Source organism: Asparagus officinalis, chromosome 7, assembly GCF_001876935.1.
Source record: "Asparagus officinalis chromosome 7, Aspof.V1, whole genome shotgun sequence".
Taxonomy (NCBI): domain Eukaryota; kingdom Viridiplantae; phylum Streptophyta; class Magnoliopsida; order Asparagales; family Asparagaceae; genus Asparagus; species Asparagus officinalis.
The window spans coordinates 11,935,636-11,953,556 of NC_033800.1; the positions used below are offsets into that span (position 1 = coordinate 11,935,636).

The following is a 17,921-nucleotide window of genomic DNA, read 5'->3' on the forward strand; positions in this document are numbered from 1 at the left end:
TTCGGTAAGAGGCAGAAGTACAATTCGGCGTCCATCTTTCTTGAAGATATAAACATTGTTTCTACTTCTGTGGGTAGCTCCAACATCGAATTGCCATGGCCTACCTAAAAGCATATGATAAGTATCCATCTCGACCACATCACACAACACATCATCAAAATACCTGTGACCGATAGAAAAAGGTACACGACACATCTCATCATTCTGCACATCATTGCCCTTGTGAATCCAGTCGATCTTGTAGAGAGGTGGGTGTTTCTCTGTCTTCAAAACTAACTTATTCACCATACGTCGAGAGACAAAATTCTTTCTACTGTGATTGTCAATAATAACATCACAAATCTTCTGCATCACAGTGCACCTCATGCGGAAGATATTATGCTCTGGAGGTGATTCTTCTTTCTTTATTGCTTCTTTAGTGCTCCAAGGTCTTGCTTAGGGTCATTCGCTGTTGAATTCATCATGTGGAGTCTAATCACATCGCTGGTGACGATCAACATGATTTCGAACTCCTCTCGTGTTCAGACGCTCCACTGCCAACGCAAGTCGCTCTACGACAGTCTTCATCTAATTAACACCGGTCTTCAGCATGTCGAACTCAGTTCAAGAAATAGGGGCTTCATCACCTGCGATCGGATCGGAGAAATAAGGCTCTGATACCAATTGATACAGCACGGAAGTGATAACCTCAGAATCCACCAAGGGTGTTCTCTGAATCCACAAAAAACGATCTTCGACTCTATTGGCCTTTTTGTTTTAATGATGTTTTAACAAACAATTTACTACTAATGTTGTTTGTCTAGTGTTTGTGTTTTTCTATTTATTATAGACAAATAATATGTTGAAGGTTGGATAGAATTGCGCCAAAACGATCATATCAAATGGAGGTTGGCGGAATATCGGTTGGAAGCCATTGCACATCAAGCCATATTCAAGATCAAACTTCATCCACAACCAAGACAAGCATATTGAAGATCATTTTGCTTGGGTACAATAGTTTAGGTTTATACTTTGTGTGTTGGTACTTTAAGCTCAATCATATACACGTTTTGGTTTTATAGCTTTCAAGTTTATATAAATATGAAACATATATATTTGTTTATACACATTTCATATTTATCGATTTTGTTTAGCCATATATATATGAAACAAATGGATATAACTATATGTATACATATATTTGTTTCATATCTATACATGCAAATAAACATGATTTTATTTATGGATTAAAGACGTTTATTTGAAAAATTATGTGTTTATAGATTAAATACTTGTTTACAATATTTTATATCTTTTCCTAAGTCTATTAATCCATTCAAAAGGATTTGCAAACTTGTTGAAATTGTTTTTGTCAAAATTAAGTATTGACGATTTCGTATTCTTAAATAGTTTACAAAATAATTTATATTTAACAAATGGGAAAAGTAATTTTAAAAATTCTGTTTGTAACATATTCTATTACATGTTTATAATCATTTTCCATAATTTTATCATTTTTGGAGTTGATTTACTATACTGAATTTTTGATTGAGCAGTTTACCATATTTAATTCTAGCCTATTTCATCGATTCATTCCATGGAATTGATGAAACTTTATCCTAAAACGATAATATTTTGTCTAATGTAAAAATTAGTGAATCTGGAGCTATAAGACTAAAATTAAAGATTGGCAAAAATTTACTATGAATATTTGTAATGTTTTAAGTTATCATTAAGTAATAAGGTGTAGTAATGACACAATGATTGGTGTTTGTTGTCTTTATGAAATATAAATAAAAAATGTTACCAATTTTGATGTTTTTCATACCTTTCCCTTTGAAGCCCACTAAAAGAGCAAAATTTTCATTGATGTGGAGATTAGTGAATTAAGGATTTTAGAGCTAAAATGAAAGACTAGCTAGGATTTAATATGAATTGGTTTGTGGAGAGGGGTAGGGATATGTTTTTCTTCTACAATTGATGATTATGGACAATTTTGTCAATACTAAGATTTGGGGGTATTTTTACAAATATGCATGGTTTAAGAGGTATATATAAAAATAAGTCTTTCTTTTTTAATCTTAACACATACAAAAATTAAAATTTATTATGATTTTCTTTACCCGCAGGATGATATGTGACTACCTACTCTTCATTTGCACATTCTCGTTCGCCTTAGACTTTAGTATCACCATCACTTCTTTGAGATACTTATAGATGAGGGTTTTAGGTTGTTGAACGTTGTCTCTTCTGTAACAACTATGGCAAAATGAGCTACAAAGTTATGCATATTGATCCATGAGAATTTTTTACCTATAACAAAAATCTTTAACTATAGTAATTAAGAATGATAGGAATGTGTCATCTACATATTCATCCAACCAAAAGAAAATAACTTGGATACTAAGAACATTAAAGTAAATAGTAGAGTTAGACTAATATTGCTCATGTTATGTCATTTCCCATTCTATTCAGAGATTATTATGATTGCCCTCTTTAAAATTATGAGTTCGGAAAAACTTTCCATGTTCAATATTACCCTTAACTCTTTTAAATATTATATTTTAATCATAATATATCCTAATTATCCAATACAAATTTTAAATATCCTATTACCCTTGACACTTTTTGGATGTTACATTGTAATCTAATCTTAATTAATAATTATATCTTTATTAATAAAATTTGTGGTTTCGTTCCTATTGACTGTTAGCTAATGTTGATATGGAAATTCAAATGATCTCAGTAAGTTTCTTTGCCTAGCTTATTTGATTATAATCCAATTTTTTGTAGAATTAAAATTCTTACTTTATGCAAAGTTTGAAAAACAAAAATGTGTAGCTATATATATCATGTGCTGGGATAGAAATTTGAGATAACTGTAGTAATTTGGAATAGAGATCACTTCTCTCTATATTCTGAACCACAATATAATTAAATTATTTGGCTGCTGATATTTGTATTGGCTCTTTGCTTCCTCTTCACTTGAGAGAGATTATATTAGATTGTCTTGTAGTGTGATTTGGAATTAGTAATTTAAAGCATGAACTACGTGTGTGTATTATCTTGTTTATATTTTCTTTGCTTTTTGTGTGATTGACATTTGCTTAGCAGGAGATTTGTCATAACACATTAAAATCGTTAAATTACCAAGCCCATATTTGAAAATGAATCAACAAAATATTATTTTATTTATTTGATTCGTATTAGGATTATTCAATTTTGATGTTGCAATTTATGACTTACAGTTCAAACTACACACATTAGTCTGTCAATGCCATAGATGTCATGAACTCAACATATTTTGAAAGCGGAATGGAGACTCTCGAGTCCCGATGATCTTTATATTTAGGAAGAGGTAGAGATTTTCATAGTAGCATCTGTTATGATAGGATTTCATTCTCGGTATGTTCCTTCTCATTAAAATCTCATAAGCTAATTTTTTCTTAAAACTGTATGCCTTTGTTCATCGGTCCCCTAAATGTCAAAATACGCATAATAGGATTTGATGTGATCTGTGAAGGACAAAGACAGTTCACAAAGTGTTTCAGATCTTATTACCATATTCTTTTGCTTATGTGATCCTATAAATCGTTTTGAGCATGAAAACATCGACGTAAGCCACTTATTATTTAGTACCATTGTATATGGAATACCTCCTTAAGTACAAATACATATGATACAATCATATCCACATCCAGTCTCATTTCCTCATTTTAAATTCATTTATTTTTCACTTTCCTTTTTCAAGTCCTTTTTTCCCTCTCAAGTTCTCCTACCACTACTTATATAGTTCATTTTTTTCAATATATTTATGAAAGCTTGTATTTGCTTTATTTAAATTATATTGTTATCGATGAGTCTTAAACGACACAAAATTCTACATATTGTTATCGATGAGTCTTAACAATAACGTTCGATATATTCCAGTGAAATCTTTAAAGAGGAAATGTAATAACATTGCTAACAATATTACAAGTAGCAAACTACAATGTAAAGTTATCTAAAAATTTAATGAACATATTGCAAGTAAATTCATATGCAAAATTTCTTTCCGAATTGAATGATCACCCATTTTTTAAAGACTTCAAGATACTAATAAATAGAGATGTTGTACTAGATTAATGTGTTTATAACTCAAAAATAGTAGATCACGTGGCCACAGTCTGGGTTAAAAAAATAATGTTAATATTTTATTTGAGAGAGAGATTATTGAGTTGATGATCAATCCCACAAAAAAGTTTATTTTCTTTTTTTATTTTAGCTCTATTTTTATCAATTTAAATAATCATGATATTCAAATTACCTAGAAGAAAATGAAGGCTACTGCATGGCTATCCTTAGGTTCGATATCAAACATGAGAAGTTTGAAGTTACATCGATCGCTCATACCCCCACTTATGAGAGATTGTTGTATAACTATACATGAGCTAATAGGGCATGTTTGCGTTGCGCTTGTTACATATAAAAAACCTCAGGTGAAGATATGGATGCTCAAGGATAACAATAATTGGATTGAGATGTTGAGCGTTTGTACCAAAAATTACCGAGAGAACTGCTTAGGTTCACCACAATTACCCAAAGTTATCAGTATTGCTAATGACAAGATTCTGTTCGAGTATCATAATTACGGGAACTATTCAAGCAGATTATGTAGTCATGACTTTGAGCATGATACTTGCACTCCAATCCTAACAGAAGCTGTTCCATGTCTTTCTTCGTACTCGGAAAGTCTCGACTCAACAAGAAAATTGATAAGAGGCATGAAGTCTGCTGTAGAAAACTTTTAATTGACCTCTATTTTTATATGAATTCAGGGATTTGTTGATTCTTTAGTACTGTGGTTTTATTTGTGCTGAGCACAGCCGCAGAAACTGTTGAAAATATCTAAAGTAAATTATGGAGAAAAAGAATCTTTTTAGATATGTTTTAGTACTTATTTGTTGCTATTACTTACGGAAGTTTTCTATGAATGTTCTATTCTGCTCGGTTTGTTCCTCGAGTATTGTCAGTGATTTTGCTACTCCTTTTTTCCGTTTACATATATCGGGAAGTATTACATAATGATATGTTTTATGTATTAAAATTCTATGTTAGGAAAGAATATTGTAGTGTCAAATAAATGAAAGAACAACCTTGTTTTTTTCTTAAAAATATTTTAGTTATTTGTCAATTGCAGATTTAGTAGTCTAATTGTAATCTAGATAGTTAGAACAATAATGCCAAAAAGTTGACGATCTAAATCTCGACCTTCCTAGAATTTATCAATGCCAAAATAAGTATATATTTATATACTTATTCTGTGGATGCTTTTATCATATAAAATTATATTAGAGTTAGCATTAATATTTAGTTTATGGTTTTTAATGAAGTCTATCAATGATTATGAATAAAATCCATATTCTCTTTTGTGTCATGTAGCCACTTCTAATCAATTGTCTAGACTCATTGGCTTTAATTATTTCTCTTGCTATTATAATGTTGGTTTTTCAAATATTTTCTACTTTTACAACATTATACTTTCTTAGGTGAAGCTTCCTTTCATATCGATTTAAATAACATGAATATTCATATTGGCCTCACGTTGTTTTCGTATAGCTCATTCAAACAAATATTAAAAAACAAATATTAGGTTTTTCATGTAGCCTACTCAAACAAATATCAAAGAAGATAAATAATCACAATATTAAATTTTAGAGACATAAGTGAGCAAAAATCAAAATTAAAGAACAAATTTTAGTAAGAAAATAAACTAAAAATGAATAATTATGATATTTAACCACGTGCAATGCACGTGCATAAAAACTAGTTAGCCTAAAAGCCTTAGTAGATGAGCTTGAATCATGAGATCACTTCTTGTATTTTTCAGTCTGTGAACAAGTGACAGATTAGGATCCGAATTTAACTAGTCTTCATCTTATCTATCTAGGATTATGTCCTTCATATTAAACAAACTCATCAAGGCTCAAGTCCCTAAACTTCATTCTAATCCCCAAACTCAAGTTCTACCTTTATAGCCTGTTTGGGAGACAAAGAAAGGAAAGAAAGGTTAAACTTTTCATTCCTATCCATTCTCTTCTCCTCCTTTACTTTTTAATTTAGGGGGTAAGATTTTAATATAAATTTTCTCTAACTTACTCCTAATGTTAAATCTAAATTTCTCTTCCCCTTCTTTACTCTACCCTCCATCCACACGCACCATTAAATTCACAGCCATCTTCTAGTTGCCTCCTGTCCAAAGACACGTACGGACTCGTGTCAACTACCATCACACGTGTCATCCCACACTAGCTCCTCACCTCGGTACCTTACGCGTTCACCTCTTACGTGTCATCTCCTCCCTCTCCTCTTCCTCTCTATAACTAGCTTGTTGCGTGTTCAAAGGTTTGTTACATTCACAAGATGTTATAACCTCCAACAAGCTAGCTAGCGGAGGAAAACCATGGCATCTCAACAAGAACGCGCAGAGCTCGACGCAAGGGCAAGGCAAGGGGAGACTGTGGTCCCCGGCGGGACCGGCGGAAAGAGCCTCGAGGCACAGGAGCATCTTGCTGAAGGTTTAGTTTACCGTCAAGATTATAGTTGCAATTGTTTGTTTCGTTGTACTGATTGTGTCCTTATTTTATGAAAGGGAGAAGCCGAGGAGGGCAGACGAGGAGAGACCAGCTTGGGACTGAAGGATATCAGGAGATGGGCCGCAAGGGTGGTCTGAGCACGGGTGATGAGTCTGGCGGCGAGAGAGCGGCTAGAGAGGGGATCGATATCGACGAGTCCAAGTATCGAAATTGAACTGGTCCGTTGATGCATGGTTAGGGATGGAAAATGCAACTAGTATGAATAGTACGTATAGTTGTCGAGTGTTGCGGTTGAACTTGTGTCGTAGCGTAGCAGAATGGTACGTATGATGGGTGGCTTTTGGGTTCGTAGATTAGATCATGTGTGCAAGCTTCTGATGTTAAATGAAATGGAAGTTTTCAAATAATTAGGGCGGTATCATTTTGTTGGTCTGACGTGCATTGATCTTTTATTTGGGACTCTTGGGTTGGTAATTGGAGTTAAAAAAATTAAAATTAAAAATGCAATACTTTTTAAAAAGTTCCTCAAATATATATTTTGGCTTTTGAAAGTTCAAAATTGTGAATTAATAAATAAATAAATAAATAAATAAAATAATATATGATCAGTAGAATTTCATCACTAATTGATAAGCAGAAGTTCAAATTATTTCGTAAACCATCAACAATTTTGAACTAGATGGCCCTTCTTCTGACTTCCACCATTTCGAAATTGTAGTTTCCATGTTAATAATGTTGTGTTTTGATACCAATTGTTGAAGCGTGCTCGATAACCAAATGAGTCAGTGAGCGATGAGAGAATAAAACCAAAACCAAACACGAGTGCAATTCACAAAATAACGACTAAAATCACACACAAACACATGAATTTACGTGGTTCGACAATTGTCTACCTCCACGAGGAGAGGATGGAGAGATTTCACTAATTGGAGGAGAAATACAATGGGGTTATAACTCACAAAATCACTCAAATATATCCCTAGCCAAAGCTCTCAACTCCCTCACAATATCTCCCTCTTAATGTGCCCAAAACAATGCTAATTCTCTCCTTAAGAAACCCTAAAAATTGTTAGACCCTAGAGGGGGTGATTAGGGTCTTATACTAATCTAATTCGATTAAATGTCAATTAAAATTAATTAATAAGTTATCCTAGCAAGTATGAAATACAACAAGAATATAAGCTAGGATAAGCAATATGAACAACAAGATATATCCTAAGAAAGAGATATAGAATATAAGCTAGGATAAGCAATATGAACAACAAGATATATCCTAAGAAAGAGATATAGGCAATGTATGTATAAGGATATATAAACTAACACAAGATGATATATCCTACCAAAGAGATATACAATATGATATATGTAAGGATATAAACTAACACAAGATGATATATCCTACCAAAGAGATATACAATATGATATATGTAAGGATATGAAACAATCACAAGGGGTAAACAATATGAACTAGATAGTGGATCATAAAAATGATGAGCAATGCACAATTGGCGATATAAGATAAATGCAAAAATAATTACGCCAAAGACAAACTCAAACAAGTAATATGATCACGGAGTTCGGACCTTCTGTCCTACGTCTCCGCTCCCCACTCCCGGGGAGAAATCCACTAACACAACCCGGTTTGGAAGCCGGAACTTCTACAAACTCGGTTTACAAGTTCACAGAAAACTCTCACACAACAAACACTATGCAATTACACTCTACACCCACATAAGTGTTGGACCTAGCCGTGTCTCCCTCAAGTGCTCGGTTACAACCTCTCCCTAGGTTCGTCAACCGACGCCACTCCTCTTGGAACGATCACCGACTCTCACCACACACTCCTCACTCGGTGTACAAGTATATTACAAAGTGAATCTCACAATTAAGCTCACTACAATAATTGTTTGTTCTCTACTATGGATGAGAACACAATGAAAGCTCACACTCAAAGTTACAACTCTCACAACCCCAAATATATTATGAATGCAAATACAATAAGCTCAAGTGGGTGTGTGTAACAATGAGTAAAATAAAATCTATAAACTCAATATAAAACTAGCTTTAATAGAAATGATAATCAACAAATAATTATAAATAAAAGCTAGACTTGAGTTTAGGAAAACTTCTCTAGATCAAGATGGAGAGATGGAGATTTGAGGCCCAAACAAGAAGATAATCTCCTCCACTTGTGAAAACCAAAACAGCTTAAACCAAACCCTTAAACAAGCTTAAACAAGCTTAAACTCCTATTTAAAACCCTTGTTTAAAAACTTATTTTCTTAGTTGAAAACTAAGATCAAAGAGGGTATTTATATCCTCCAAAACCTAAGCTGAAAATCCCAAGTCAAAAGACAGAAACAGCCCCAGCAACGGTAAGAAAACTAGCCGTTGGAAGCTGAAAAAGCTCTCGTCGGTCAGATATAATTGTTTGAACACAGATTTACAGTTTCTGAAAAACTGCTGACATACACGATTTTGTAAAATCAATTGGGCACAGTAAATCAACTCCAAAAGTAGTAAAATTTTGAGGGAAGTTTCTAAACATGTAGATAAACATGTCAAAGAAAGAATTTCTTGAATATCACTTCCCATTTATGAAAACTCATCTGTTTTGTAAAACATGCACGAACATGTGCACGAATAAAAACATGATTTTGTAAATTCCATTAAACATAACAAATCAATTCCAAACTTGATGAAATTTTACGAAATGTTTATAAACATGAAAACAAACATGTTAGAAAAAGAATTTCTCAAATTGAATTTCCATTTGTGAAAACTCATGTATTTTGCAAGTGTGTCCAAAGCATGAAAACTCAAAACCATGCATGTATATATATAACTATATATATACATAGAAACCAAATACGTGTGTGTATATGATATTGAGCTTAAGGTACTTAACACACATAATATAAAATCTAAACTAGATTACCCAAGCTTAATCTTGATCTTCATTGTAGCTCAACTTGGTACACATGCGGATGAAGCTTGAACTTGATCTTTAACTTGAATTGTACGTTGCTTCACTCCACAATTCCTCCAACCTCCATTGGATATGATCGTTGAAGCTCTATTCCATCCATCCTCCAACTCGTTGTTTGCCTAGAATAAATACGAAAACACAAACACTAGACAAACAACATTAGAAGTAAATTGTTTGTTAAACACCATCAAAACAAGAAGGCCAACAAAAATATGGTTTTATTTATAACAAAACACAATCACAAATAGATTAGGATTCTAAAAACGAGTGCCACATCCTGATGTGGCACACACCACACCAATGACAAACAGGACAGATTCTGTCACACTAGAGTGTGGCAAACACCACACCCATGGCGACATGGCAAATTCTGTCACCGGTGTGGTAGACACCACACCAGGGTGTGGTGGAGTCTGTTTTGCTTATTTTTCATATTTTTTTCAATTTTTTTCCTCAATTCCTTCGTCGTTTTTCACAATTCTTCACCTCGGCGAAGTTTTTCAAAAACTGAGCCGACACTAACATGAGCACCAATGCGTCATCTTTCCAACCTCGGCTGTACCAATGTGATTGCCTACGTACCCTCTCTCCTAATGGATCAATTCGCCCGTAGTTCATCCAAATGGTCGTCAATGGCCTCAACAATCACGAATGTGCAACAAATTTCGACAATGATCAAATTTGTTACTCGGAACCACCTTAGTGAGCATATCTGTCAGATTATTCTTCGAGTGGATCTTCACAATTTCCACATCGTCATCTTCAAGAACATCTCGAACGAAGTGATAACAAACATTAATGTGCTTCGTCCTCGCATGAAAAACCTAATTCTTCGTCAAATAGATAGCACTCATGCTATCACAATGAATAGTGACGGACCACTGCGATATACCAAGTTCCTCCAAAAGTCCTCGAAGCCAAATAGCCTCATTCACAGCCTCCGTAATCGCCATATACTCTGCCTCCATCGTAGACAAAGCCACCGTAGACTGTAAGGTGCATCTCTAACACACCGGCACACGAGTCAAAGTGAACACATACTTTGTCGTAGACCGGCGCTTATTTAAATCCCCGGTATAATCTGAATCAACATAGCCAATGCACAACTGCACACCTGTAGCGTCCCGCTCATAAACCAATCCAACATTGAGCGTACCTCGAATATACCTCAAAATCCATCTCACGACGTCCCAATGACCCACTCCTAGATCATGCATGTATCTCGAAACCATGCTCACCGCCTGTGACAAATCCGGCCTCGTACATATCATCGCGTACATCAAGCTCCCAACCGCGCTTGCATATGGAGTCTTCGACATCAACTCTCGATCTTCAACTGACTTCGGTGAAAGACTAGTCGAAAGCTTCAAATGGGCTCCCAATGGTACACTAATTGGTTTCGTATCCATGCTAACATGAAATCACTGTAGAACCTTCTTCAAATAAGCCACCTGTGTCAAACAAATTCTGACCTTCTTCTTGTCTCTGCCGATCTCCATTCCCAAAATGCGTTTGGCATCACCCAAGTCCTTCATCTCAAACTCATTTGAAAGCTGAACTTTTAACTCATCTATAGCCGACCTGGAAGTAGAGGCAAATAACATGTCATCGATATAAAGCAATAAATAAATGTACGCACCTCCTCTCAACTTGTGAAAATACACGCAATGATCAAATTGGCTCCGAGTGTACGAATGTCAAAGTATAAAACCATCAAATCGCCTATACCACTGTCGAGGAGACTGCTTCAAACCGTATAGTGATTTTTTTAACCTGCAAACCAACTTATCTTTCCCTGCAGCTCGGAATCCCAATGGCTGAGTCATATATATTTCTTCATCAAGATCACCATGAAGAAATGTCGTCTTCACATCCAACTAATCTAACTCTAATCCGTACTGTGCCACCAAAGCTAGCAAAATCTGAATCGAATAGTGCTTCACCACCGGAGAAAAAACCTCATTATAGTCAATACCTTCCCCCTGTGCATAGTCATTCGCAACCAACCTAGCTTTGAACCTCAATGGAGTGCTCTCAATGCCCTCCTTCTTCGTGTATACCCACTTACAACCAATCGCCTTCCGCCCCTTTGGAAGCTCAACAAGCTCTCATGTATCGTTCGTATGAAGAGACTCCATCTCCTCCTGCATATCTACCTGCCACGAATCAGCCTCTGAACTCTGCTCGGCCTCTCTGAATATAGTAAGCATCATCTCATCGATACTCTCCATCGGAAGTGCATACGCAACTGTGTCGGCATACCGTGCTGGTACCCGTATGTCTCTCCTCTGTCTCCGAACCGTAATAGAATCATGAACCTGAGCCGTCGGTCCCTGATCATGCACATCAGTACATGTGTCCTCTGTGTCACCTTCATGCTCATCTGGCGTCACCTCAGTCGGTACTCTAATGAATAATGTACCATCTGAACACTGTGGAGCTGCATCGATCTCCACCACCTGCGATATCTCCACTGTCGGGTCGCTCTCCACCTGATGAGAGCTGGGAAGCTTCAAGATAGAAGTTTCATCAAACGTGACGTCCCTACTCAACACAATCTTCTTATCAATTGGATCCCAAAACTTGTATCCCTTGACACCATGCTTAAATCCTACAAATATGACATTCCTAGCTCGAGGTTCCAACTTATCAGTTCTAACATGATAATATACAGGGCAACCAAATACCTTGACCTGGTCATAGTCATATGTTGTCTCTCTCGACAACATCTCCATAGGGGTTTTCCCCTCAATCGCAGATGAAGGCAGCCTATTAATGAGGTGACTCACATATAAAAGTGCCTCAACCCAAAAGATCTTCTCCAAACCACTATGCGCTAATAAACATCGGACCTTTTCCAGTAAAGACCGATTCAGCCTCTTTGTTACCCCATTCTGCTACGATGTATGACTAACTGTGAAGTGCCTCTCTATGCCCTTGTCTCGACATAGCTGCTGAAAGGGGTTTGAAGTGTACTTATCGCCGTTGTCGGATCGTAACGTCTTGATCTTTCTTCCTGTCTGCAGTTCTAATCTCTTCTTCCACTCCACAAACAAATCTAGGACTTCATTCTTATGCTTCATGGTGTACACCCAACAACGCCTAGAATAGTCATGAACAAACATGACGAACCAATGTCGACCACCAAGTAATGTCGTCTTGATGGGACCCCAAACATCTGTATGCACGTAGTCCAGGATGCCCCTCGTCCTATGAATAGCAGTCCCGAACTTCACCTTCATTTTCTTGCCAAGAACACAGTGCTCACAGAAATCTACTTTTCCACTCTTGGCTCCTTTCAATAGCCCCTGCTTGCACAAAGCTTGCAGTGACTTCTCTCATGTATGCCCCAACCTGAAGTGTCGAAGCCTGCTCATGTCCGCCTATGAAATAGCTGAATCAACCTAGCCAACCTCGGTGCTCCCCTTCAGATAATATAAGTTCCGACTGCGGACTCCCTTCATCACCACTAAAGATCCCTTAGTAACCTTTACTGCAGCGTCCTTAAATGTCACCTTGAATCCCTTCGCCTCCAAAGCTCCAACTGAGATAAGATTCTTCTTCAGCTGAGGAACGAATCCTCCTTCAATTCGCGGACTACTCCGTCGTGTATCCGAATCCGCACAGTACCTATCCCACAAATATCACAGGATTGATCAATTCCCATTATAACAACACCCCATCGAGTCTCCCAAACGATGCAAACCAATCTCGCCTAAGGGTCACATAATACGTAGCGTCAGAATCAAGCATCCAATCCGATGCATCCAAATGGTTCACCTTCGGAGTAATCAAAAGAAAAAAGTTCGAATCATCGGAATCATCATCTTTCACAACATTCACCTCATTGGCCTTCGGGCCCTTTTTCATGTCATTCTCCTTCTCTTTGACCTTTGGACAATCTCTTTTCTAATGCCCTTGTTCTTTGCAAAAAGCACATTAGTTCTTTCCTAGCTGGTGACGACCTCTTGACTTTGACCTTCCTCTATTTCCACTTTTCGGATATGAGCTTCTACCTCTCGTCGACAAGGCCTCTCCTGAAGCACTAGCGCGGGAAGTCTCCTTATCATTCCTCCTCAAATCGTAGTTCATCAATGCGTTAGTCACTTCACTATAAGTGATAGAAGATCTCCCGTTCAACAAAGTAAGCACGAATGTATCATACTCCTCATCCGGTAAGGAGCCCAAAAGAATAATAGCATTGTACTCATCCGTGATCTTCTCATCCATATTCGCCAACTCCGACAACAACTTAGTGTAGTTGTTCACATGAGCCGTAAGCGAGGTGCCTCTGGACATCTAAAATCTGAATAATCTTTGCAGCAAGTACAAACGGTTCTCAACACTCTTCGTAAGGTACTTATTATTGAGAATTTCCCACATCTTCATTGCAGACTTCACCCCAATCACATCATATTTCAGCTCATGTTCCAAACAAGATCTGATAACCCCACAAGCGTTCATATTCATCTTTTCTCATATCGCCTCTTCATATTTAGGTGGCCTCTCATCGACCATGATGGTCTCCTCCAAATTTTGAGCATTGAGCTCATCATGTACGTCGCTCATCCTGTACGTCGCTCATCCACAAACCAAAATTGATTTTGCCGTCATATTTCACCACACTAATCTTAGTGTTCTGAAAACCAACTTGAACTATACCCGTCATCTTGCTGCTTTCACCAACTTCTTCACTCATAATCACAAACTCCAAATTGTAAAGAAAGATTCAAACTTTATAAAATTTAGAAGTTACCCAACTGAACCCTGGATTGGATTCTAAATAGAACTCCTAAGCACACGAGGAAAGCGAGATCTTCAACGGTAACTTCAAACCCTAACTCTACCGAAGCTTAGAACTCCAAGAACCAAGCTTCCAACTGAATCTTCCTCCACCTAATCCAAAACCCTAGATTAGAAATCTGAGCTCTGATACCAATTGTTGTGCTCTGATACCAATTGTTGTGTGCCGTGCGGAAGCGTGCTCGACAACCAAACGAGTCGGTGAACGATGAGAGAAGAAAACCAAAACCAAACACGAGTGCAATTCACAAAATAACGATCAAAATCACACACAAACACAGGAATTTACGTGGTTCGGCAATTGCCTACGTCCACGGGGAGAGGATGGAGAGATTTTACTATATGGAGGAGAAATATAACGGGGGTTACAACTCACAAAATCACTCAAATATAACCCTAACCAAAGCTCTCAACTCCCTCACAATATCTCCCTCTCAAAGTGCTCAAAATAATGCTAATTCTCTCCTTAAGAAACCCTAAAAACGTGGTTCTATTTATAACAAAACACAATCCCAAATAGATTAGGATTCTAAAAACGAATATGCCACACCCTGGTGTAGCACACACCACACACATGGCAAACAGAGGAGATTCTGTCACACTAGGGTGTGGCAAACACCACACCCATGGCAAACAGGGCAGATTCTGTCACCGGTGTGGCAGACACCACACCAGAATGTGATGGAGTCTGTTTTGCTTATTTTTCAGATTTTTCTCAATTCTTCTCCTCAATTCCTTCGCCGTTTTTCACAAATGATGGAAAGAAAGAGAATAGATAGAAACCAGCAGAAAACGTCAAAAGTTATATGTAAATCGAACTCTCCAAATTTGACTTCTATGAAAACACGACATACCCTAATTTAGTACATTGGATTTGTATCTTTTCCACACTTAAAAAGTAGTGGGGATACTACTATATTGTTAAATTATGTGTCGGGCGGGTGCAACTCATTTTAAATACGGCACTCATCATACATATTATGAATTGCACTTATTATAATTTACACTCGAAAACAAATGATAACTTTAAGCAGAGGTCTCTCCATTACTTATTGATAGTTCAAGCAGATGGCTTTCCGTTACCTATTGATAGTAGAGATGCTCCAAAACAAATAAAAAACAAATCGCAACTTCTCATAGTCACCATCTCATATTCTCTTCGAAGCCCTCTTCTTACAATCTTTTAAAGATGTACAATGACTATAAACTAGTTACGCTCTTTGCAAATCCTATATTATAAGAATAGTGGCTCTCTCTCCCCCCTTGATTTTACCTATTAAATAGAAAGTTATATATAGAAAATTCAAAACATTATCCCTAGCCTATCTTCTCTAATTCGAATAGGATACAAACTCATCATTATGACGAGTCTCCTCTTAATCATGATATATCTTTAATTATATCCAATTACACAATCTCAACAACATTAGATTCATCATTCTCTTAATAAAAATGCACCCAATTCTTCGCCATCAACAAGCTAACTCTCCTTATTAATTGACATATTAATACACTAAAGTTGCCAGAGAAAGATAAAAACACCAAAATGTAAAGAGTGTCCTGCTAAAAATATCTATTTGGTAACTTGACCGAATAAAGCTCCCATAGGTGGACAATCATTTTAAACTTTATATCTTCTCCAATCCAATTAAGTGGTAATCGGAGAAGGTCCAATTCTCTCAATGATTATCGTCTATATAATTTTTAATGGTTGAGCTCACTTCACATAAGATTTCTACTGTTATCTTGAATATCATTATGGTCTTGAAAGCACTATAGTCAAAATCCTATTTATGAAATTGGAAAGCTCACACGACATTGCTCTCATCCGTTGAAATTAAGATAGCGATAATGACTAAAAGAATTGGATCATCTCCAATAACCAGATGTGAATCCGATCACAACACACTAGTTAGATAGGTGTGATAACCTAACAACAACATATATTGATATTAAAAGAGAAAATTTATTCTTGAGCAACAAACAAGAACCATAAACTTTACATATATAACAGTTTATGTTAAATTACTTATTTGATAGAGACTCCATTTTCCATTTTGGTCTGATTAGTTACCAAGCAGTAAACAGAATAGAACAATGTGATCAGAAGTTGGCTCCTCTTATTGGACAAATTTTGAAAAGCAACTCATTTTCAAAAATAATTGTAAAAAACGATCTCTTTGAAACTTATTTGCCAAAAATAACTCAGTTTCAACCAACTATAATTGTAAAAAATGACCTCTTTGAAACTTATTTGTCAAAAACAACACAGTTACAGCCAGTTAGCTGAAATTGGGTCGTGTTTGGCGAAAAAAATATCAAACTTCACGGGACTTCAAGTCCCGTGAAGTTTTGTTATGTAAAAAATATCATGGGACTTGAAGTCCCGTAAAGTTTGGTATTTTTTTCACTAAAATCGACTCAGTTTCAGCCAACTGGCTGAAACTATGTTTTTTTTTGGCAAATAAGTTTCGAATATGTCATTTTTTATGAATAAGTTTGGAAATAGGTTGGTTTTCAAAATTTATCCTCCTCTTATATTCTTGGGTGAATGATTTTCTTCTTCTAAACTCACAGTTATTATTTGACGTGGTCGTCACCGAGACTAGATGTTCACCCATTTCGTAGCTTGGCATAACGCATAAAGTTTTAGGGCATTGCTACAGGGACCCCTAAATAAGGGGACCCCAATGGGACAGGTGAGGTGTCAGCACCTGGGGGTGCGATTTACTGTTCATGAACAGTAAATCGCACCCCCAGGTGCTGACACCTCACCTGTCCCATTTGGGTCCCCTTATTTAGGGTCCCTGGGGCATTTTTCAAAGTTTTATTCTTTAGCCATGGGCCCAGTTATCTTCATTCCAAATGGTCAACAGTCGTTAGAAAGATGACCGTACGAGATTTCTAAAGGAACGATGATAAGAAGCTCTAAATTCATGGCATGCCACCACGTGGCGAGCATACGATCATCCTCCTCCTCATTTGCTCGTTCAATAAGTTTCTGTAAACCTACAGATATTTCTGGAGGTGGACTCGTGTCCTGCACATTACCCGACGTCACCCGTGTCAACAAACTGAGCTCTCACACGCCCACTTCCTTACTCGTCCCCCCCTTGCGTGGCTCCGCTCCACCGCCCTCCACCCCCTTTTTAAGATATCGATCTCTAGCTAACTACACTCAGCAGTTGCAAACGAGCAACAAATTAGAACAGCATAACACCAAGCAAAGAGTTGCAAGTTTGAGTTTTTACCCAACAAACAACAATGTCTTCAGCGCAGGAGAGGAGAGAGCTCGATGAGAAGGCCAGGCATGGGGAGACTGTAATCCCCGGCGGGACTGGCGGGAAGAGCCTTGAAGCTCAAGAACATCTCGCCGAAGGTAACTTGTGATATTTTTTTTTTCCAGGGTTATTTGATGATGTATCTCTATAGATTTAGGGAAATGTAACTAGTCTGTTATCAGTATTACTCTTGTTAAGAGTATGCAATTATAATGTTCAATGCTCACTATATCTTCGGAGTTGCGTGTAGTGGAATATCATAGGAAATCCCTATTCAGATTCTACTGGCCACAA

The 17,921-nt window shown here is 36.8% G+C and overlaps 1 protein-coding gene across 1 annotated transcript; it reads left to right on the top strand.

Moving 5' to 3' along the window:
- LOC109849447 (protein EMB-1-like) lies at positions 6,390–6,989 on the top strand. Its single transcript, XM_020419277.1, has 2 exons — positions 6,390–6,536; positions 6,611–6,989. The coding sequence occupies exons 1-2, from the start codon at positions 6,422–6,424 to the stop codon at positions 6,766–6,768; spliced, it is 273 nt and encodes a 90-aa protein (XP_020274866.1). The 5' UTR covers positions 6,390–6,421; the 3' UTR covers positions 6,769–6,989.